This window comes from Fringilla coelebs (genome assembly GCF_963513975.1).
Source record: "Fringilla coelebs genome assembly, chromosome: 6".
NCBI lineage: Eukaryota > Metazoa > Chordata > Aves > Passeriformes > Fringillidae > Fringilla > Fringilla coelebs.
The window spans coordinates 1088824-1111561 of NC_140034.1; the positions used below are offsets into that span (position 1 = coordinate 1088824).

A 22738-nucleotide genomic window follows, 5' to 3' on the forward strand; every position below is an offset into this window, starting at 1 on the left:
CCCCAGAGCATCCCAGAGCCAGGGCATCCCTGGGGTGGGAGCCAGGGGCAGGGACCTCCTCACCCGGGCTCAGGAGCTGCTCCTGCCACAGCATCCAGGGCTCTGCCAGCCTGGAACACCTCCTGCACCCTGAGGGAGAGCTGGGGCTGGGCCAGGGAGGGTCAGGCTGGAATCAGGAAAGGCTCTTCCCCAGAGGGTGCTGGCACTGCCCAGGCTCCCCAGGGAATGGGCACGGCCCCGAGGCTGCCAGAGCTCCAGGGGGGTTTGGGCAGCGCTGCCAGGGATGGACAGGGTGGGATTGGTGGGGGTCTGGGCTGGGACAGGGGCTGGGATGGTCCTTGGGGTCCCCAGGACATTCTGGGATTGAATGGCAGCTTTCATGACACAGGCTGGGTACACTTGGAGTCCCAGGATGGGAAAGGGTGGGAAAGGACCTCAAACCCCCCCCAGAGCCACCCCTGCCATGGCAGGGACACCTCCCACTGTCCCAGGGTGTCCCAGTGTCCATGGCAGGGACACCTCCCACTGTCCCAGGGTGTCCCAGTGTCCAGCCTGGCCTTGGGCACTGCCAGGGATCCAGGGGCAGCCACAGCTGCTCTGGCAATCCCAGCCCAGCCAGGAATTCCCAATTTGCCATCCAGCCCTGCCCTCCTTCCTGATAAAGCCTTAGGCCTGGGCTTTGGGATTTCTGGAGAGGGCTGGAGAATTGCAGAGTTTTGCTTTGGGAAATACAGGCTTTTGGGAAAGCATAAAGGAACATGGAAAACACAGCGTGACAGGTGTGAATTAAATGTTCTCTCTGCACTAACCCTGGATTCTTTTCTCTCTTGTTGATTTCAGACAGTGAGATGAGGGCAGTTTACCTGAGCTCCGTGCGCAGCCCCGCCCTCGGCAGCCGGCACAGGATGGTCCCCAGGGAGTTCAGCCCCTCGGCCATCTTCTCCCAGGTGGGGAGGGCAGGGCTCCTCTCCTTGGGGACTTCCCTTGTGGCACCAAGGGAGGTTCTTGGCCCGTTCTGAAGAGCAGTTACAGCCTCTTTTTAGTAAATTACAAGTTCCAACACTAAACTTCAGCCTGGAGAAGGGAAGGATCTGAGAAAACCTCAGAGCCCCTGGCAGGGCCTGAAGGGGCTCCAGGAGAGCTGGAGAGGGACTGGGGACAAGGACAGAGGGACAGGAGCCAGGGAATGGCTCCCAGTGCCAGAGGGCAGGGATGGGTGGGAGATTGGGAACTGGGAACTCCTGGCTGGGCTGGGATTGCCAGAGCAGCTGTGGCTGCCCCTGGATCCCTGGCAGTGCCCAAGGCCAGGCTGGACACTGGGACACCCTGGGACAGTGGGAGGTGTCCCTGCCATGGACACTGGGACACCCTGGGACAGTGGGAGGTGTCCCTGCCATGGCAGGGGTGGCTCTGGGTGGGATTGAAGCCTCTCAGCCCCGGTTTTTGTGTGTGGGGAGGGCTGGATAAGCCTGGGGCCCTTCTGCTGGGGAGCAGCAGAACCACTGCAGCTTTCCAAACCTCCCCGGCTCTGTTTCCCCCCAGATCCCTGAGCAAGACGTGACCTATGCTGAGGACAGTTTCTGCGTGGGGGATGAAGAGGAGGAGGCTGCCAGTGGCTGCAGTGAGGAGGAAGAGTGTGTGGATCTGGAGCTGCTCACCAGGGAGGGCAGCAGCAGCAGGCAGCAGTACCTGACCCGCCGCAGGAGGAGGCTGAGCCTGGCCCAGCGGGCAGGGAACGCTCCTGCCCCAGTGCAGAAGAAGAAACCTTCCAGAATCATTGTCCTGAGTGACTCCAGCGAGGAGGAGATGGGAGCCAGCAGAGAAAAGCCCCTGGAAGGAGGGCAGGGCAAGGGGCAGCTCCCCAGGGCTCTGCCCTCAGCCCCCTCTGCACAGCCCAGGAGCGGGGCTGGGGAAGGCACAGCTCCTCAGGCTGGGGAACAGGACACAGAGAGGCTGCTGGGCCTGGAAGCTTCCATGTCTGGGATGCTGGATCCCCCCCCAGAGCTGCCAGGCAGGAGCACATCCATCCCCCCAGCTGGCTCTGGCTGCAGGAACACGGAGCTGCAGGCTGCTGCTGAGGTCAGTGCTCAGGGAAAGCAGGGAGCTTCCTTGTGGGAGAGAATTCCTGTGCCAGGGCTGTTCTGAGGGCTGGCAGCAGCAGGAGCCAGGGAATCATGGAGTGGTTTGGGTTGGAAAGGACCTTAAAGCCCTTCCCATTGCACCCCTGCCATGGCAGGGACACCTGCCACAGAGCAGGTTGTTCCAAGCTGGCCTTGGACATTTCCAGGACCATCCCCTTTCCTTGCTGCTAGAAGCTTTGTACTCCCAGGGTAACCTGGAGCATTTTAGGAGTGAACAAATTAAACTGGGGTTAGATTCTCCCTCGGTCTGACAGTCATGGAGGATGGTGGAACAGCAATGTCCACTGATTCTTTGGGTTTGTATTAGAAAATCCTGGTTCTCTGTCTGAATTCAGGGCTTTCAGCACCTCCCTGAGGTTGGGTTCCTGATCTCTCACACTTCCCAGCCTGATCTCTGTCCTTTACAGGATCCAGGTTTTGTTGAACTTCTCAGGGAAAGCTGCTGCTTTTGTCATCCAAACTCTGGGATAATCAGCTCAGCTCGGTGGGGAGACTGATACAGGGATTAAAGTGTCAATCTGAAAGTGTTGATACTGCAAAACATCCTTTTATTGATTTGATGTAGAACACCCACGATCTGTGATTTTCAACACTCACAGGTGTTCAGCTCTTTGAAGAAGACCCACGGGAGCAGCTCAGGCTCGGCACGTCCTGCTGTCCCAAACCCTTCCTCAGCCACGGCTCGGACTTCCAGTATTCCCTCTGAGCACAGCCCCTCCCCGGCTGGGATATCCCGGGTTCCCTCTGAGCACAGCCCCTCCCTGGCTGGGATATCCCGGGTTCCAGGGGAGCACAGCCCCTCCCTGGCTGGGATATCCCGGGTTCCCTCTGAGCACAGCCCCTCCCCGGCTGGGATATCCCGGGTTCCCTCTGAGCACAGCCCCTCCCCGGCTGGGATATCCCGGGTTCCCTCTGAGCACAGCCCCTCCCCGGCTGGGATATCCCGGGTTCCCTCTGAGCACAGCCCCTCCCCGGCTGGGATATCCCGGGTTCCCGGGGAGCACAGCCCCTCCCTGGCTGGGATATCCCGGGTTCCCTCTGAGCACAGCCCCTCCCTGGCTGGGATATCCCGGGTTCCCTCTGAGCACAGCCCCTCCCCGGCTGGGATATCCCGGGTTCCCGGGGAGCACAGCCCCTCCCTGTGCATCCTGGCGGACAGCCGGGAGATCTGCTCGGGGCCGGAGGTGCTGTCGTGCCTGCGGGCCGGGCACGGGCTCCGGGTGCAGGTTTGCTCCCTGGGCAGCAGCGATTACATCGTCAGCAACCGCCTGGCCGTGGACAGAGTGCTCCAGTCGGAGCTGCAGAGCCCCGGGAACAGGAATAAACTCAGCCAGAGGCTGCAGCGCCTGCAGGGCATCTTCGAGAGGATCTGTGTCATTGTGGAGACAGACAGGGTCAGGCCAGGTGGGTGCTGCCAGAATGCCCTGCTCTGAGGGACACAGGGAATGGCTCCCAGTGCCAGAGGGCAAGGATGAATGGGAGATTGGGAACTGGGAATTCCTGGCTGGGCTGGAATTGCCAGAGCAGCTGTGGCTGCCCCTGGATCCCTGGCAGTGCCCAAGGCCAGGCTGGACACTGGGACACCCTGGGACAGTGGGAGGTGTCCCTGCCATGGCAGTGCTGGGATGGGATGAGATTTAATGTCCCTCCCAACCCAAACCATTGTGGGATTCCACGTCAGGAACAAGCACAATGTTATCCGTGCGCAGACATTTGTTTTAATCCAAAAATCCAAACCCTGCAGTGAAATGATTCCACTAGACAATAACAGATCTTGCCTTCCTGTGCTTCCACTCCTCAGGAGAAACATCCCGGTGTTTCCAGAGGACTCAGCACTATGATGGAGTGCTCTCTGCCTTGGTCCAGGCTGGAATAAGGATCCTCTTCAGCTCCTGCCAGGAGGAAACTGCAGCTCTGCTGAAGGAGCTGGCTCTGCTGGAGCACAGGAAGGACGCTGCCATCCAGGTGCCAACGGAGCCGGAGGGGCACGGCCGGGACATCCTCAACTTCTACCTGAGCATTCCCAACCTCAGCTACGGAGCTGCCCTCAACCTCTGCCACTCCTTCGGCTCCATCACAGCCGTGGCCAACAGGTAAGGCCAGCACAGGGCATGGCAGGGCCTCCAGGGCCCAGCCTTCCACTGCTTCTCCTCCCCTGGAGCCAGGGAGAGCCTTCCTGCACCTTTCCTACTGGGATGGGTGCTCAGGGAATCCCTTCCTGCACCTTTCCTGCCGGGATGGCTGCTCAGGGAATCCCTTCCTGCACCTTTCCTGCCAGGATAGCTGCTCAGGGAATCCCTTCCTGCACCTTTCCTGCCGGGATAGCTGCTCAGGGAATCCCTTCTGGGATCACTGCTCAGGGAGAGCTTTCTGGCTCCTTTCCTGCTGGGATAGCTGCCCAGAGAATCCCTTCCTGCACCTTTCCTGCCAGGATCATTGCTCAGGAAAAGCCTTTCTCGCCCTCTCCCAGGAGCTTTCCTGTCCCATCTCAGCTCCTCACACATTCCTGTCTCTCCTGCTGAGCAGCCCGGGGCACTGACTGGGCTCTGCTTCCACCCTCCCTCCTGCTGCCCCACGCTCCCTTTCCCTCTGGCATTCCCTTTTCACTGCTCAGGTGTGCTGCCAGCCCTCGGGCACCTGTGCAGAGGTGACCGCAGAGCTCCCGGTGCTGCCCCGTGCCGGGCAGTGCATCCCGGGCTCCAGGGGCTGCCCCGTGCCGGGCAGTGCATCCCGGGCTCCAGGGGCTCCGGGGCTCCTCCCGTTCCCTCTCTTGCAGCTCGGTCCCGGCGCTGGCGGCGGGGGCGCGGCTGAGCCGTCCCCAGGCCGAGGAGCTCCATCGGTTCCTGCGCCACAACTTCGACCTGCAGCTGCTGCCTCAGCCCCTGCCTGCCAAGGGGAAGGGCTGAGCTCGGCACTCGGCACTCCGGACCCTGCACTGCACTTTACCCGGTCGGGATTGGATGTAAATGATGTAAATAAACACTTGTCAAACCTCAGGGTGTGGGAGCTGCACTGCCCCGGCTGGCACGGCCCCGGCTGGCACCGCCCCGTGTGTCCCCAGGGTCCCTGGGCCGGGGGAGGGCACAGCTCTGGGGCAGGGCTGGGGCGATCATCCCCAATTCCTGTAAAAACCACAATAACGGCTCGAGTACCTCTCGGCAAAGCTTTAGGGAATGACGGCGAGGAGCCCAGCACCCATCACTGCCCCGCGTTTCCAGGTTAAAACGGGACCTGCCGCTGTTCCGTGCTCCCGGGACACGGGTGGGGCTCTGCGGGCCCCGGGGCAGCGCGGCCCCCGTCCCTTGGTGCCTCTGCCCGGCCTCAGGTTCCCGATCCCTCTCCAGCCCTGCCGCCGCAGCCTCGGCTGCCACCAGCTGGAGAAGGACGGGATCGGCATTCCCAGCGCTCCCGGGGCTGAGGGAGAAATCCAGCCCTGGAACGGGAGCTGCGCGGGGCAGCCGGGTCAGCCACGGCCCCGCTCAGGTGAGACCGCACCTGCAGAGCTGCCCCAGCCCTGGAGAGAGTCCAGAGGAACCCATGGAGCTGCTGCAGGGCTGGAGCTGCTCTGGAGCCAGGCTGGGAGAGCTGGGAATGTTCCCCTGGAGAGGAGAAGGCTCCAGGCAGAGCTCAGAGCCCCTGGCAGGGCCTGGAGGGAATCCAGGAGAGCTGGAGAGGGACTGGGGACAGGGACAGAGGGACAGGAGCCAGGGAATGGCTGCCAGTGCCAGAGGGCAGGGATGGGTGGGAGATTGGGAACTGGGAATTCCTGGCTGGGCTGGGATTGCCAGAGCAGCTGTGGCTGCCCCTGGATCCCTGGCAGTGCCCAAGGCCAGGCTGGACACTGGGACACCCTGGGACAGTGGGAGGTGTCCCTGCCATGGCAGGGTGGCACTGGGGGGGATTTAAAGGTCCCTTCCTACCCAAAGCATTCCATGATTCCAAACCAAGAGGATGAAGCCTTGCAGGCACCATTCCAAGCTAGACAGCTCCTGGATTCTGTTGCCCCACAACTCTGAGTAATCTGTGAGTAAAAAAAGCTTCTCCTTATTTATTACATTAAGGAAATGTAAAAATTCAAGCTGTCCCTGGAGTAAATTAAAAAGCAATTTCAGTTCCTTCTGGACTGCTGCTAAATTTATTATACAGCCATGTCCCAGAAGATATTTTAGCTTAAAATGAACCAAAACTTGGCAGTCACTGGTATCTATGTATTTCTCCTTCCCAGGAGAAGCGGGACACAGAGGGGAGGAGCCTGGACAAGGAAATGCCACTTTGTACACATGGAAAAGCCAAGCATAGCCAGCAGGGTGGGAAAGGAGTTTAAACACATAAAACTACAGCAGGGCAGCTCTTCCAAACTGAAATCATTCCAGCATTCCCTGCTAGAGGGGCAGCAGAACCCCCGTGCTCTGAACAGCAAGTGCTGAACAAGTCATCCACAGAGTCCATCAGAGGGAAAAATAGGAATCCTGCTCCTCACTGGACGAGTTTGGAGTCTCAGCCGTGAAGAGCTTCCCCACCACTGGGGCTGGGGTGACTCCTGCAATAAAAACAGGGATCATCAGGGAATGTGCCAGTGGGAAATGGGGGCAGAGAAGGTTCAGAGAGCAAAAGGCTGATGGGACACAGCTGATGGTGATGGAGAAGGAAGGGAAGGAGCTGGAAATGAGGAGCCAGGAATACTCACTCTTGGTTCTGCAGGAAGCCGGTGTCTCGAGCACAGCTCTGGCCTGAGGGAGGGAAGGAAGGAAAGAGGCTCAGCCAGGGCTGGCACCAGCTCAGGGTCCCCATTGCCCAGAATTCCCACAACTGCTTTCCCTGAACCACAGGCACAAGCTGCTCCCAGGACCACAGGGTTTTATGGAAAAGCCAAAGGAGCTGCAGAGCCTGGGAGAGTGGAAGAATTGATACCTGAATTCAGGGATACAAGGTTGACTTATGGTCACTTTTAGGAGTTGGACTGGGTGATCCTTGTGGGGCCCTTATGGGTACCTCAGGATATCCTATGGCTATTGTTCCTTTTCCCACTGTTCAGAGGAATTTAACAAGAACCTAAAGACCACAGAATTCCAAAGCAATTCCAAATCCTGACTAAAAGCAATGGAGTTAATCCTGACAATGAAGAGCTCCCTTCTCACAAAGGAACTTCTCTCCACACCAGCAGACAGCAAAGCCAGGGAGAGTTCCCATTTTCCATCCAGGGCTCACAGGGGGCTGTGATCCCAGGATTGTGTCTCCTCTGGCCAAGCTGTGCCTGGCTCAGTTGGCAGTGGGCAGGGTCCAAGGAAAGCAGCATTACCGACTTCTTCTTGATCTTGTCCCAGGTGCCTCTGCTGCCCTGGGTGTTCTTCTGCATGCGGAACACGTGCCGGTCGTAGTCATTCCTGGACACAAGGGAGCAGGGCTCAGCAGGGCTGCAGTGCAGCCAGGGAGCCCACACAGCTCCAGCTCCCACAGGGAACGAGCGGGGCTGGATCAAGGGCTGCACATCCCAGGGCAGGGATCACACCAAGCCTCATCCCCTTCCCAGGCCCAGCCCATGTGACAAAACCCCACTGGCTCCAGGTTCCCAGATGGTTCTGGTTCTCTGAGCAGAGCCTGGAGCCCTGGGTGAACAGGGCAGGACTGAAGGCTCTGCTGAGGCTGAAGCCCAAGCCAGGCCATTCCCAGGGCTGGGAGCAGGAGCTGCCCACAGGGAGCTGAGCAGCTCCAGCAGCACACGGGGCTGCAGGGAAGAGCTTTTCCCAGGCAAAGCAAGGCTGCAGGAGTGGCTGGAAGTGAGCTGCTGTCCCAGCTCCAAAGCCACCTTTCTCAGAGACAGAAAGGGATCTTGGGCAATGCCAAGGCTTGCAGAGAGCTGGTGGAAGAGCTCCTACCTGTTGATGGGGACCAGCATTCCTGGGCTGATGTGCTCACACTGTGGGGTTTTCACAGGGGGAAAGAGGCCTGAGGAGGGGGTGAGCGGGAGCTCGGAGAGGGTGAAATCCTCGGTGTCCCCGTCCTGGCTCCCTCGCAGTGCTGGCAGCTGCAGAGCCACCTCAGAGCTGTCAGTCACCTGAGCCTGGAGTGCCTCTCTCCCCCCTCTCAGCAGCCCCTCCACTCCTCCCTGCCCTGGATCTGACTCCCCCTGGCCCTGCTGAGGCACGTGCCCAGAACTGGACATGACCCTGCACCTCCACCTTGGTCCGAGTGCCCCTCCAGATCCTGCCCAGCGCTTGGCTGAGGGGTTTTGGTGCTGCCACACCCTCAAAACGTCATTTCTGGTTACAATCCCAAGCTCCAAGCTGCCCAGGACTGCTCAGAAGGACCATTACTCAGGTGGTGCTGTCACCATGCAGAGCCTCCTCCCAGGCTGTTGACTGCCCCCAGCCAAGGCCTGCTACAGCACGAGAAGGAAAGGAGCCTCTTCCCACAGATCCCCAGGATTGTACTGGTGGAACTGGAGCAGCCCCCTGGCACACCCAGCAGGAGAGCAGTACCACAGGAGCTGTTGTCCCAAGTTTACCTGGACCCTCCTCTTCTGGAGGGGTGTTGCAGTGAAGACGTCATCATGGTTGTCCTTGGGCAGGTGCTCCAGGAACTCCCTCATCTGCTGCTTCCGTTTGAGGGTGCCCACCTTGGCAGTGATCACTGGCTCCTTCTTATCTGCAGGATCTAAACAGGAATCGTCTCAGAGAGCAGCCATGGGGTTAAAATTCACTGCCACAGTCAGTGCCACAGCCCAGTCCATCCTCTGGTGAAATCTCTTTCAGCTTCTTTAGGATCCTTTTGAGGTCTCACACCATTTTTGCTTTCCAAGCACTTTCCCCACTCCATCTTCAGGGGAGGGTCACTGCAGGGTCACCCATCAGGTTCACTGGCACTGTGACAGAAGTGTGCTCACTGTGCCTTGCAGAGAGCAAACCCACAGCCGTGTCCCCGTGTCAGGAGGCAGCAGGGCTCAAAGGCTCTGCTCCTCAGGGACACTTTCACTGAAGCCAGGCTCAGGAATGCTCAGCTCAACTTGTATCCATGGCAAACCTTAATCCAATCCAGCCCCAAATGAAGCTGCAGTGGGGGATGGCAAACACCAGAGAACAGGACCAGACTGCCCTTGGGCATCCAAGGAGCCAAATCCCATCTGGACAGAGCTCTGCAAGGAGCTTGTGACCTGCTGGGCCTCCAGGAGTCTCTCAGGATGTCAAGAGCTCTTTCCCCTGAGGGGTCAAGGCCAGAAAGGTTCTTTCCTTTCCCTTCTCGTCACCTCAGTCATTGATGACATCTTCCAACCTCCACACCAAAAGGTGACCTGGCTCACTGCCACACCCTGATGTGCTCCTGTGGATTTATCCTATGGGAGCAGAATTGGTGAGGCTGGAAAAGCCCTCCCAGCCCATCCAGTCCAACCCTTCCTCAGCACTGCCCCATGTCCCCAAGTGCCACATGCACAGGGCTTTTAAATCCCCTCCCTGGGCAGTTCCAGTGCCTGAGCCCCCTTTCCATGGGGAAATTCCTGCTGTGCCCACCCTGAGCTCTCCTGGCCCAGCCTGGGGCCGTTCCCTCTGCTCCTGTCCCTGTTCTCTGGAGCACAGCCCGACCCCCCGGCTGTCCCGTCCTGGCAGGAGCTGTGCAGAGCCTCAAGGGCCCCCTGAGCCTCCTTTGCTCCAGGCTCAGCCCCTGCCCAGCTCCTCAGGGATTCTCCAGCCCCTGCCCAGCTCCTCAGGGATTCTCCAGCCCCTTCCCAGCTCTGTTTCCTTCCCTGAACATGCTCCAGCCCTCAGTGTCTGAATCAGAATCATTTACCCCCCACACAACACCCAGACAGAAGATGCTGGTACCTTTCTTCTCAGGTTTTCCCGACGTGGTTTTCCTGGGCTGCTGCTTGGAGCCTTTCCCCTGCTGCTCCTCCAGGTACTTCCCCTGGCACTCCTGGGCCGAGCGGGACCCCACGGCCATGGCCACCTCCTGCCAGAAGCCGCTCCTGTGCTTGGGGAACGCGGCGATGGCCCTGCAGGGACAGCAGGGGCACAGTGTCACCAGGCAGGGCACAGCCCTGCAGCTGCCTGGGAACCACCTGGGCCATGCACTGAGGCGAGCTGGCTCTGGCCTCTTGTTGTTCCCCCTGGATCCCTGGCAGTGCCCAAGGCCAGGCTGGACACTGGGGCTTGGAGCAGCCTGGGACAGTGGGAGGCGTCCCTGCCACGGCACTGCAGGGGATTTAAGGTCCCTCCAAGCCAAACCATTCTTTGATCCTGTGGTGGCTTTTCTTCAGAACAGGCAAATTTATTTAAACACCTTCAACTGACAGAAGTATCACAAGATAAATTTCCTGCTCACTTGTGCAGGCCTCTCAGACCTGAGCTACTGCTTGTCTTAAAGAACTAAACCCAAACTTGGCCATTTAACACTCAGTGTCTATTAAATATTGCCCAGTGGTTTAAGTAATTAGATGATGGATTAATTAAACAGCCTTGCAGTTAACCTGCTCACAAAACCACATCATGTTTAACCTGTTACTGCAATCTGGGGAGGGGACCTGCTCCCTCTCACTATATTATACTGGTGTTTCATTTGTGAAGAAAAGTAAGAGGGAATAATAATTCTTAATTATTATTAGGGAATAATAGGGAATAAAATTAGGGAATTGAATAGGAATATTTCTAATAGGGAATTAAAACACAAAGGAAACCTGGGAAATCATGAATCTGAAGCCCCCCCAATCTAGACCATTCAACCCTTCCTGATGCCCAGGGAAACTTTTCCTCTGAACACAGGATGAGCCCTTACTTGTGAAGCTTCTGTAATTCCTTCTCAGACCAACCATCACCTGCCCTCGAAAAAAGTTCCACAGATTTCTGCCCCTTTGTGTCTCTGGGTTTGGCTGCTGAAGGCCTGGCACTGTTGGAGATTCCACAGTTTGTTTTTGTCGGGGGTGCTCTGGCACTGCTGTCCTTGCTGGGAATCCCCTCGTTCCCTCTCTCAGTGTCAGAACGGAGCCTGTACCTGGGAGGGCTGGTTCTGCCCCGTGCCCTCCCGGCCTGAGCAGGCAGAAGGGAAGCACTGGACTCAGAGGATGTTCTCCCTTCAGAAGGGGGCTCAGACTCCTCACTGGACTCGGGCCCACTCAGCCTCACCAGCACATTCCGGGAGGGCTTTGCTGTCCTTTGGCCACAGGACTTGTTTTCATCATCCCAGGAACCTCTGGAGCCAGAGCAAGGTTTCTGCTTTTGAGACTCTGGTTCTAATATAGATTTCTTTTTCCTCCTGATCAGCAGTGGGGTGTCCTCACTGGACTGCTCCTCCTCGTCCTCTGAGGGCTCCTGGGTGGGGAGAATCCTCTCCTTCCCTGGTTGGTGCTGCTTGGCTGACCTGAGGGAGTTCCTGTAGCCCTGCTCGTACATGCTCGGCTCTCCAGGGCCTGCTGCTCTCTCCGCTGCCCCCGGGGCTCTGCTGCCATGTTTGTTCAGTGCCTTGGTCTTGGAGGAAGCCTCCCTGGCAGGGAGCTGGGATGATTTCGTTTTTGTGCCCCTGATTCCAGGCTCATTTTCCTCCTCATCCGAAAGGAAGTGCCTGCCCTTCCTGCTGCTGGCAGACCTGGGCTCCCCTCTGGAAGTGGCTCCTCTCTCGCTGCTTTTCCCTGGAAGAGAAGGAGCCAGAGCCCGTCAGGGGGTGCAGGGTGGGTCCTGCTGTGCTTGCAGCACAGGCATCTGCACCCCCTCCAGAGCTTTACCTGCCAAACTACAAACTCAGAGCTGCTCTCAAGGGCTCTCCAAAACTCTACTGACTGAGCAGGCACATCCCCAAAGCTCAGCTCTGCTCCAGAGAGCTTTTCTGCAGGAAACATTGCAGCTGCTTTAAGAGAGAAACTTCTGCTTTATATTGCACATTCTTCTCAGGCTTCTACCACCACCCAAATTCTACTAAAACCAAATTTTTATTAAAAGCTCTGTTAATAGAATTTTTTGCCAACATTTCATTTCTTCCATCCAAGTTAAAAAGCAAAGCCAGGCCACCAGGTCACTGGATTGGTGAATTCCAAAAAGTCCAAATGCCTTCATTTCAAATTCCAGAATGAAATCCCTGTGTTCCCATCATGTAATAAACAAAGTGATTTACAAACAAAGCTCTTGTTTGGAGCTGTGAAACTCCACATGAATGCTACTCTGATGATTCTTCAGAGAAAAAGCAGTTGATCATTAGAATATTTGAATAATTTCTTTGCATTAACAGACCAAACCCTACTGCTCCAGCACCCACTCACAATTCCACTGATTCCATCAATAACTTGAAAAGAGAAAAAAGATTAGTTTTTACCTTTACTTTGGATTTTTGGCATTTCCTCTGTTGTCCTCATGTTTTCCTTTGGTTTATTCTTAGAGTTGAGACTGGTCTTTCCTTTGGGTTTTTCACTACTAGGGATCTTCAAAATAAAACAATTGACTCTAAAACTATTTTTTTCTCCAGGCTGAGCCCCTTTCCCAGCTCCCTCAGCTGCTCCTGGGGCTCCAGCCCCTTCCCAGCTCTGTTCCCTTCCCTGGAAATGCTCCAAACCCTCAGAGTCTCTCTTGCAGTGAAAGGCCCAGAACTGACCCCAGGATTTGAGGTGGGACCTCACCAAATTCCTGTCTGATACAATTATCTTTCAAAACACCCCCAATTTTTTCCCCAGAAAGAATTCCCCATTATGTCAGATTTAGAGACCACAATTATCTGATAATATGGACAGAAGACTATTTTTGGATGTGTTTTCTAATATTTGGATTATATTTCCAAGATTTCCTTTCTCTTCAGGTGCCTCTAAGAGCTGCCCCTGTTCTGTTCCCCACCTGGTCAAGTTTAATAATTCTATTGAAGTCACACTTAAGAGGACCTTACCACATTTAGATAGTCCACCCATCCGTTTTGTATGGTGACATTCAGGTCCTGATCCACAAACTCCCTCTGCCCACACCAGAAGTTCAGGGGGGGTTTGACGAGGCGCCCGCTGCGAGTGTAGACCATGCTGGAGTCCTTCCTGGAGATATGATTTGGTGTTATGACTGCAAGGGAAAAAAAACCCAAAGAAAGAAGAGTTTAGTCCCAAATTTTGCATAGAAAATTCAGTTTAGCAGATTTCACAAGCAGAAGAACAATGCTGTGCCTAAAGTGGACTACAAGGGAAATGTACAACGTCCCCAAAGTTGTTCTTTTTAAAGCATTGTGATAGAAATAAAAGGACTGAAGTAAGAAGCTTCCCAAATTATAAAATTTACTGTGGTAAACTTTTTACTTTGTTTAGAAGGTTATAAGTACTGTGAAAGTTGTTTGAGGAGGGAGAACAATAAAGAAAAGTTGTCACATGGAACAGCTGCTCACTGAGACAAACGAGAGTGAAAAATAAACAGGAGTGATGAGAGAAAAGCATAAAAGCTTTTGCAGTGCTAGCAAGAAAACCTGATTCCAGCAATAACAAACAGCACAGTGGGGTTTGGGAAAGGCCCATTGGACAAAGACCCCAGAAAAAGGTAAAAGTTAAATCTGAGTTAAACCCCAGACTGTCAGTGCCTGTGGCAAGGCAGGGACTGCACTCGAAGGCTGAGCCAAACCAGGGGGCTCTTACAGCTTCACAGCCATATCCTGGAAACACAGCCAGCACAATGAACTTCACTCCAGCCAGCCCCAGGTGTCTTTTCCAATGGAAAGGATTGTTAAATACTCACAGATGTTCCCATGATTCTCTGGTGATACCTCATAGGTGGTGTTCCTCACTGCAGGGTTCTTTGCTTTGCTCACTGAGCCTCCTGCAGGTTCCAACGCATCAGTTCCCCCCAGGGAGTCACTCTCCTCATTTTCCTCCCCACCACTCTCTTGAACTCGTTCTTTCCTGATGGTTTGGAGTTTGAGACAAGAAATAACAGCCACTGAGGAAGCTGCTCTTTAACACACAGCGAAGACATGAAGCCCTGGTGGGCAGCAGCCTGGTGGGCAGCACAGCAGTGGCATCATGCCCACATCTAAAACATTGCACACTCCTCTGCTGTAATGCCCTCAACAAGAAAAGTCTCAATGAACACTTAGAACACTGCAGTGATAGAGAATCTCCAATGAAATTACCTCCTCCTTTCCTCAAGAAACTCCTCCACATACTCCTTCCACCTCCTGGAGAAGCCAAACGTGAATTTCTTGATGAAGCGGTAGGGGAAGCCTGGGGGGAGCACAGGGGACACGAACAGCAGCTCAGCAGGGCTGGCACTCCCTCGGGGGACACAAGGACCCCCCAGAGCCTGTTAAACCCAAACAGCAGAGGAACTGACCCACACAATTCCACCCAGCACACTCCAGTCACTCTTAGCTCAAGGGAACCTCTGCAGCACTAGAGCCACTCTGCTCACAAGCCTTATGCTGCTACTTTTCCTTCTCAGAATATTAAAACAGAAACAAATATAAGTTCTTAGCAAAGAAAGCAATAAAATCTTCAAGTCAGAGAGCAGCCAGAGCAGGTATTTATCAGCAGGGACCTCAGTGCTGCAAGTGAGAAGGAAACACTGAAGTCACAGACACTTCTGTGGGCCTGAAAGAGCCAACATTGAAGGCAGGATGGGTAAAAAATGGTGCAACACACCTGGGGCACACCTGTGTTAGGGGAAGTAATGCCGAGGGAATGGCTGGAGCTGGAAGTGGGGTGGGGGCTCAGGCTGGAATCAGAAAAGGCTCTTTCCCAGAGGGTGCTAGCACTGCCCAGGCTCCCCAGGGAATGGGCACGGCCCCGAGGCTGCCAGAGCTCCAGGGGGTTTGGACAGCGCTCTCTGGGCAGGGACAGGGGGTTGGGATGATGATCCTGGGGGTCCCTTCCAGCTCAGGATATTCCATGATTCCAACTATTTATTCCACCCATGCCACAGGCTATCTTTGTGTCCTCAGAGCTGCCTGTGAGCACTGACATGCAACTCATTCCCAGCCAACATGCCAGAGGAGCACACAGAGCAAGGAGAAGATAACAAATCCTGTATTTGCAACTGCATGAAAACCCCATTTCCTTACAAATCCCACATTCTCCAAACCAAGCTGAAACAGTTTGTAATTTGTAAATGATTCAGAATCAGCAGCTCACCTTCCTTCCTCATGGCAGCTGAGTCAATCTTGCCCTGCAGCACGTAGACAGCTCCCGAGGAGGTCTGCACCTGGTTGTGAGTGACGCGCTCCGTGATGGCACTGCTGTGCCACAGCAGCTGCCTCATGTCCCTGGCAAAAGACACAACAGAAATCACTTCCAGAAAGGATTCCAGTCTGGAATGCTGGCACTCCATGAGGGAAGGGTGGGATCCCCGTTTTCTGAGGGATTCAGGTGCTGGCAGGATGTGCTCTGGGCTCGTTTTCCTCTCTTAGCCTGGAACTGACACAGTTCTGCCCCACCTGACGCTGGGGCGGGGACAAACTGAACCTGTCACTGCTGCAGGTGTCACTCATGGGACAGCAGCCCAGCTTGGATGGGGCTTGGAGCAGCCTGGGACAATGGGAGGTGTCCCTGCCCTTGGCAGGGGTGGCACTGCAGGGGATTTAAGGTCCCTCCAAGCCAAACTGTCCAGAGCTATTTGATATTTGATTAATTTCTCTGACCCTTTCTGGTTATCTCAGCGCAGGGATCTGAAATGAGCTCCCCAGTCATTCCCTGGATGCTGGCTCTCCCTCTCTTGCCCACACAAAGGAATTGTCTCTTCCTTGATAAAGCACTCTAAGCTCTGTACCATTATCTCATGTTTGGTGTCCATGGTTTACTTTACATTTAAATAATAAACTGGTTCTTACTTCCTTTTCCCTTCCACGCAGATTGCCGTGTTTCCAGCCAACACTTTAATCCTCCAGCTGCTCAGGCAGATGTTTTTCTTTTCCAGAAAGAAAAAAGAACATAAATAATTTGAATGTATTTATTAGCCAGCACTCCTCAGTGATCAGATCCAATAACAAAAATAGCTCTTTCAACATCTTCTAAGCTACAAATCTGGAATATTAGAGGATACCTGATCCTCAGCTCAGTCCTGAAGGTGACTTGGTTTATTTCAGGAAAAACATCAAACACTCTTGGCCATGGTGAGGGAGAACAGAACAAGTCCCCTGCAATCCCCAATTTCCCCAGGGAACAAGGGAAGCCTTGGGCAGGTGTGCTTGTGCCAGGCTCCCAGGGAAGCCCAAGGACTTTCCCAGGATTTCTTCAGAAAGGGAGGGATGCTGCAGGCTACACACCAATCTCCTAGGAAAAGATTCTCCTCCAGTTAAACTGGACAGGAGTCTGGATGTTCCATAGGAAAGCCGAGCCCTTCCCCTCTCCATCGGCAGGGCACGTTCCTGGATGGATTCATGCCCAGCTGGGAAAGGTCTCTCCTCCCTGGATCTGAGCAGGCAGCCAGGAGCTGGCAGGGCCCGTGATCACACCATGGCTTGTACGCACTACCCCAAAAGTGCTTCTTTTACACAAAAACCCCAAACCCTGAACATCTGTCATCTTGGAGTATGGAAAAAAAGGAACCCTTTGCACGGGAATATATACCGGTAAAATCTAAAGTTAATATTCCTCTCAGTGTTCCTGGCTTTTGACAAGAAAAAAAATAACTTCAAGCTATCAGCCCAGAGGAATTGCTCATCTTCCCTCAAGGATTATGTTCTCCCACCTCTTTGTGTGCTTGTCCAGCAGATTGATCAGCAGGAGGTTTATCCAAAGGGACCTTGGGGCCTTCTGCCCGCTTCTGCTTCCTTGGAATTCGGACTGGAGAGGAGAGCAAGATGCTACAGAAGGGCTGGGAGGGGTTTTCAGGATTAGTCTCTGGTGCCTTTTCCACTGCTGGAGCAGCTGGTTTTTTGCTGGGCTGCAGCTCTCTCCTGTCTTCATGAAGCTCTGGATGTTTTGCCTCTGCATTTCCACACCTTCCTTTTACCTGATTCCCATTTTCCCAAGGGATGGATTTCACTTGCAAAGGAGAAGCCACTGTTCTCTGAGACATATCTCCATCAACATCTACTTCGACAGATTCCACCAGGAAAACATCCACATCATCCTTATCAGAGTCCACCTCCCCTGCAGGCTCATTCCCTGGCTGCTCAGCACAAGCAGCCTGGACTGAAGGATTCTCTGCAGTTCTGGAAGGAGGAACATTCTGCTGGCTTTGGGTTGAAGTTGGTGTAGCTGCCCATTTAAAGGGAAAAAAGAAGGAATAACAAAGAAATTAGGGATATTTAAGCATGGGAACACGCTGCCCAGGGGGTGGGGGAGACCCATGCCAAGGGCACTTGGGGACAGTGCTGGGGGAACAGTTGGACATGCTGGCCTCAGAGGGTTCACAAGCTGAGCAATGCCAAGGTTGTCTGACTGGAGGGAGTTTGTGCTCCCCAGAGCAGCCCCAGTACCTTGGTGCTGCCGCAGCTGCCACTTCACCCGCAGGAAGAACTTCTGGGGGGTTTCCAGCACAGGAGGCTCTGCTGGGGGCACCTCCACAGGCTCCATCCTGGGAGCCTGAGGCAAAACCGGCTCTGGAAGATAACCAAACAAACAAACCCCAAACCCCTCTTTTGATTTGGGGAAGAAAAACATTTTCATGGGAGGTGGGGAAGGGAAATATGATTTTTTAATATGCTTTTTATTCAAAATAGCCCACAGAATCCCAGAATGCTTTGGGTGGGAAGGGACCTTAAATCCCATCTCATCCCACCCCTGCCATGGCAGGGACACCTCCCAATGTCCCAGGCTGCTCCCAGCCCCAGTGTCCAACCTGGCCTTGGGCACTGCCAGGGATCCAGGGGCAGCCACAGCTGCTCTGGGCACCTGTGCCAGGGCCTCACCTCCCTCACTGTAAAAAAGGGTCACATCCAGTTTGGTGTCAGCTGCAAACCTGCTGAGGATGCACTGGTTCTTACCATGGCATGCATAAAAATATTAAAGATAAAAGCCAGCAGGGAGAGCCCAGTAGAATGCCCCAGTGGGATTTCAAACCCCAAGAAATGTTCCACACACCTTTCCCTTCCCTGCAGACTGTAAGGAATAGTTACAGCAATTTGGTTTGATTTTTTTAGTTACAAGGTGGTTTTGAAAGTGTTGCATGGGTCAAGCCCACTCATGAACACAGCAGAGGGAACAATTAGTGCCAGAGCGAGGCAGAGGAGGAGGAAACCAAAAGGGAGGGAATCCTCTATAATACAGAGCAAGGAAGAGACATCAGCACTGCTACAGACACAGTCCAGCACTAAAAAAACCCTCACCACCCAACTTTTCTGAGTCTCAGCACCTGGGCTGCAACCAGTGCTGGCGCCAGTGTTTTTTACACCCACCAAGAGGCTCTGGATGCTTTTCCTAGATCCTGAAAGAGCCATGAGTGGGAAACACACAGGGGGAAAATGTTCACACCTGAGACAGCTCTCCTGAAGAAGCTGTGGAATAATCATTGCTTCCCAAGTGTGCCCAGGCTCAGGGCTGATGGGTGTTGGTGTCAAGGGGCTTTGTGTCTCCATGGGTCTTCCAAGAACAAAGGATTAAGGCAATGGGCAGCAGCAATGAGAGCTCTTTCCTTTCTAGTATGGTCCATAATAATAAAAAACTGTTTGGGAAAGGAACTATTAATAATTCCTGTCATATGGGATTGTGGACTGGTGTAAATAATTAAAAGGCTTAGGAAAATGTCACTTACTGCAGCACAAGAAGCCTGCAAGATCTATGAACTAAACTCGGGTTTACATCTTTGTGCTTTTTATTCCAAGTATTCTGAAGGCAAACACACCGCTCTCACGGAGTCACCGAGGGCTCGCAGAACTCACCTGCTCTCGGCTGGGCGCTGCCCGCCTCCTGGGCCGTGCCGGGCCAGTGCTGCCGGGCCGCGGGGCTCAGGATCACGTCGGTGGGGACCCTGCGCTGCTGCTCCGCCCGCGCCTTCATCCGCTGGAAGATCTTGGCCGGCGACTCCTGCCCGGGCGGCTCCGCAACGCGGCGCTTCGGCGGCCGCTCGGCGACGGGCGCGGGCCGGCAGTCGGGGCCGGGGCGGCAGTCGGGGCCGGGGCGGCAGTCGGGGCCGGGGCGGCAGTCGGGGCCGGGGCGGCAGTCGGGGCCGGGCGCGGGCCGGCAGTCGGGGCCGGGGCCGGGCGCGGGCCCGGGGCGGCAGTCGGGGCCGGGGCAAGTCCGGCGCTCCGGCCCCCCGAGCTGCGGGCCCAACGCGCGGCTGTCCGCGGCGGCGACGCTGCCCTGGCCTGGCAGAAGCTGCTTCAGCGGGGTGAGCGTCCCCGCGGGAATGCTGCTGAGGGACACAGAGCGGAGCGGCGGCTCCCCCACGGCGGAGCGGCGGCTGGGGGTCGCGATGATGTCGCAGACTCGCCTCCGGCACTCCCGGGCGGGCCCCAGCCCCCTCATGGCTGCGGATCGGCCCCGCCGCTCCAGCGGCGCTCCCCTCAGGCCGCCGCGCGCGCAGATTCGAGCGCAGCCGCTGCGCCCGCCGATTGGCGGAGGGGAGCGCGACTGCGGGCCGAGACCATCTCGCGCGGGTGCGAGGGGTGTTAAGAAATGAAGCCATTGCCGGACGGCGTTGAGGCAGGCGGCAGCAGGCCTGGGCTGTGCCCGAGCTCCCCTCTGCTCGGCGCGGTGGTTGGGCCCGCCCGTGGGCGGGCTGTGCGGCCGTTGGCGCGGAGCTCGCTGCGCAGGCCCCCATTGTGCTCCCTGCCAGGAACAAAACACGGCCCGCGGGAAGTCCAGCGAGGAGAAATTCCTTCTTTCCAGGAACAAACGGGTGTGTGAGATTTGTGGGTGTAATTTGGGTAGCTGCGGAATTCCTACAAGTTTTGTTAGAATTCCTAAGCTCGATCAGCATGGCCGAGCAGGTCCCCCCTTGTTTGTGCTGCCAGACGCCAGCGGAGCTTCCCAAATGGGATCCCAGAAGGGTTTGGGTTAAAGGGACCTTAAATCCCCCCAGTGCCACCCCTGCCATGGCAGGGACACCTCCCACTGTCCCAGGGTGTCCCAGTGTCCATGGCAGGGACACCTCCCACTGTCCCAGGGTGTCCCAGTGTCCATGGCAGGGACACCTCCCACTGTCCCAGGGTGTCCCAGTGTCCAGCCTGGCCTTGGGCACTGCCAGGGATCCAGGGGCAGCCACAGCTGCTCTGGCAATTCCAGCCCAGCCAGGAATTCCTAATTCCCACCCATCCCATCTAAATTTCCCCTCTGGCAGAAATACTCTGGGTTTTATTCTTTTTTTTTTCTTCTTCTTCTCATAAATTATATTTCTTGAATAATTTTTAAGCTTGTTTGCTGTTTGTTCCACAAAGGAAGAGCATCACGTCTGTTATTCAGAGAAGAAAGACTAATCCAGACTAAGCAGGAAAAGCTGTTGGGGATAAAAGAGTTAATTTGATTTTTTGTTGAGTGTGGGTGGTTCTGGGGCAGAGCATGTACACCTGGAGACAATAAATGCAAATTTAGCTCAAGGCCTCTAAGCGACTTCTCAGCCTCATCAGCTGTGTGTGCTGTGGGTTTAAAAGGAGAAAAGTGGATTTTACTGGGATTTATCCATGTGGATCTCAGCAGTTCCCAGAAAGGACCTAGAACTGGGAGTCCTGCTGCTTCTCTTTGGGAAGGTGGCTGATGCCAATCAAAATCTTCATGGGGAAAAAAAAAAAAAAAAGAATGAATCATGGTGCAAGGATGATGATGGCATTGTAAAGAGTTTTCCAAGCCCCCTTCCAGGCTTCTGCCTCTTCAGTTCCCAGTGGAAGTGCAACCTGTGCAGCTGAAGTTCCCTGCCTTGGGTGGATCAGGGGCAGAAATTCAACCCCAGAGGTCTGTGGTGTGCATTGTACAGCCCAGACACCTCAGTGAGATCTGTAGCGGGGTTAGACTGGGGAAAAACCCCAAAACCCTCCTTGCATGCTGTTTGGCTGGAGGGTGTGTGCTTTTCTGGGTTTTTTAATGGAAATATTTAAGGTTTTTCCCTTTTTTTGGGAGGTTCCTTTGACAAGTCTTGTCAATCAATCAATCCTGTAAATTATATATATTAAGTATAGAGGTATAAGAGTAAATGTTTACTCAGTGTTTTGGGATCTTAAGTCAATTAATTGCATGTCTGGAAGCAAAAGCCAAATGTTTCTTTTCTTTGGAGTACCTGGAAGGAAATACTAATATTTCATATATTTATAGATATATAGGTTTGGTTTATTAGTGACTTTAAAATGCAGAAATACAGAATAATCTTCATTAAACTTAAGGAAACCTTTTCCTGCTGGATTTCACTGTATCTCAGACTGACAGGACACCCCACACTGTGCTTAGGGTGTTTTATTCTTATTTCTTCTTTTCCTCCTCTGGGTTAGGATTATTTATGTTCTCAGCCAGCAGCTCAGGGGGTGGAAGGATAGAGTGGGACAGGAGGTTGTGCTTTAGGGATAGCAGAAAAGTAATCAACAAAAAAATTAATTATTATGAGCAGCTGTGCCTAGGCTGGGGTTCCCCTCGTGAGGTGTGAAAAAGGCCAATCACTTGTTTTTGAAACTTTAGAAGTTTAATAGTAATAAAATGGTTATAAAAATCGTAATGCAATTAGAGTAATAAAAATTTTTAACAATTTGGATTAGGACAACATGAGACAATAAAAACAAAGAGTTATGGACAGTCCGGGTTCCTCTTTCTGGGCAAAATAAGCCCAAAAGGCCCCAGGTGAGCAGAGCATTAACCCTTCAAAGCAGCAGCCTGTTGCACATTCACACCCCTCATCCCTGGTGCATCAATTCCATTCCCACCCAGGATTCTGGCTGGGCACTGTCAGCTCCTTCCTCTGAGTCCTGACGGCGTCTGCAGGGCTGAGCAGGCAGGAAGAAGTTCCTTTGTTCTGATCATGGGGCAATGAATTCTCTTTCTCTGAGAGATTCAGGTGTGCTGTGGCTGCTCTCTGGTGCCAGTCCTTTCTTTAGAAAAAGTATCTGACATAGCAGAGTTTCTATTTTAACATTATGTTATAACCTAAAACTGTATGTAACACACTGCTAAAGAGAATTAACACAGCATCACTTTCTAACAGAACACATCGAGTATTCATTTGAATATGTCCTAGGCTGACCTTATGATGCTTGTATCCCCATTCCTGTGTGCTGTTTATGCTGGATATTATGTTCTGTGCCTTCCAGACTGGCTCTGCAGAGGGAATGTTTTGTTTTGGCTCCTTATCAGCCGCTCCCCCACGGCCAGCAGGACACACAGACAGGACAGTACATGGTGCTGCTTCTGCTTTTGGCCTGGCTTTTGGCTTTGCTCTTGCTCCTGCTTTGCTCTTGCTTCTCCTCATTAGTCAGTTTAGCTAAACAGTCCAAATTTCTTCCTGGACTGTTTCTCCTTTCCTCTTTTGGAACCACTCGAGCCTGCTCCGGACTGGGCCCTGGGCACACCCAGAGTTTGCACCCTGTGGCTGCAGCAGCTGCCCCAGCACTGAGGGACTGATACCAGAGCGACCACCCCAGAGAGACTTTCTGGATTTGTCATCGTTTTCAGAGCAGTGACAGAGTGCTGGCACCTGGTATTGTTCATTTTGTGTGCTGGGGGTGCTGTGCCTGTTCAATAAACAGGTTCTTTCCACTTCTCTCCCAGAAATCCTTCCCGAACCGGCTGGGGGGAGGGACTG

General features: G+C 54.3%; 2 protein-coding genes across 4 annotated transcripts in view; one reads left to right on the plus strand and one right to left on the minus strand.

Moving 5' to 3' along the window:
* The window catches only part of FANCM (FA complementation group M), a 59661-nt gene extending 54585 nt beyond the window's left edge, over window positions 1-5076 (plus strand). For 2 of the 3 annotated variants that reach the window (XM_084207011.1, XM_084207012.1), the window contains exons 19-23: window positions 841-947; window positions 1543-2079; window positions 2741-3545; window positions 3943-4234; window positions 4918-5076. In XM_084207011.1, coding sequence (XP_084063137.1) covers window positions 841-947; window positions 1543-2079; window positions 2741-3545; window positions 3943-4234; window positions 4918-5047 — 1871 coding nt within the window. In that variant the 3' untranslated portion in view covers window positions 5048-5076. Of the gene's footprint in view, window positions 1-840; window positions 948-1542; window positions 2080-2740; window positions 3546-3942; window positions 4235-4917 lie in introns of those variants that run through there. The other variant, XM_084207013.1, reaches the window with a different exon arrangement.
* A 1513-nt stretch (window positions 5077-6589) lies between these two features.
* Window positions 6590-19017, minus strand: MIS18BP1 (MIS18 binding protein 1; the record flags this gene model as incomplete). Its single annotated transcript, XM_084207970.1, has 16 exons — window positions 6590-6681; window positions 6829-6871; window positions 7441-7525; window positions 8018-8166; window positions 8647-8786; window positions 9959-10128; window positions 10908-11757; window positions 12435-12540; window positions 12996-13159; window positions 13820-13983; window positions 14214-14304; window positions 15211-15341; window positions 15906-15982; window positions 16766-17277; window positions 17499-17621; window positions 18900-19017. The coding sequence occupies 16 exons, from the start codon at window positions 19015-19017 to the stop codon at window positions 6590-6592; spliced, it is 3015 nt and encodes a 1004-aa protein (XP_084064096.1).
* Window positions 19018-22738: the final 3721 nt, after the last annotated feature.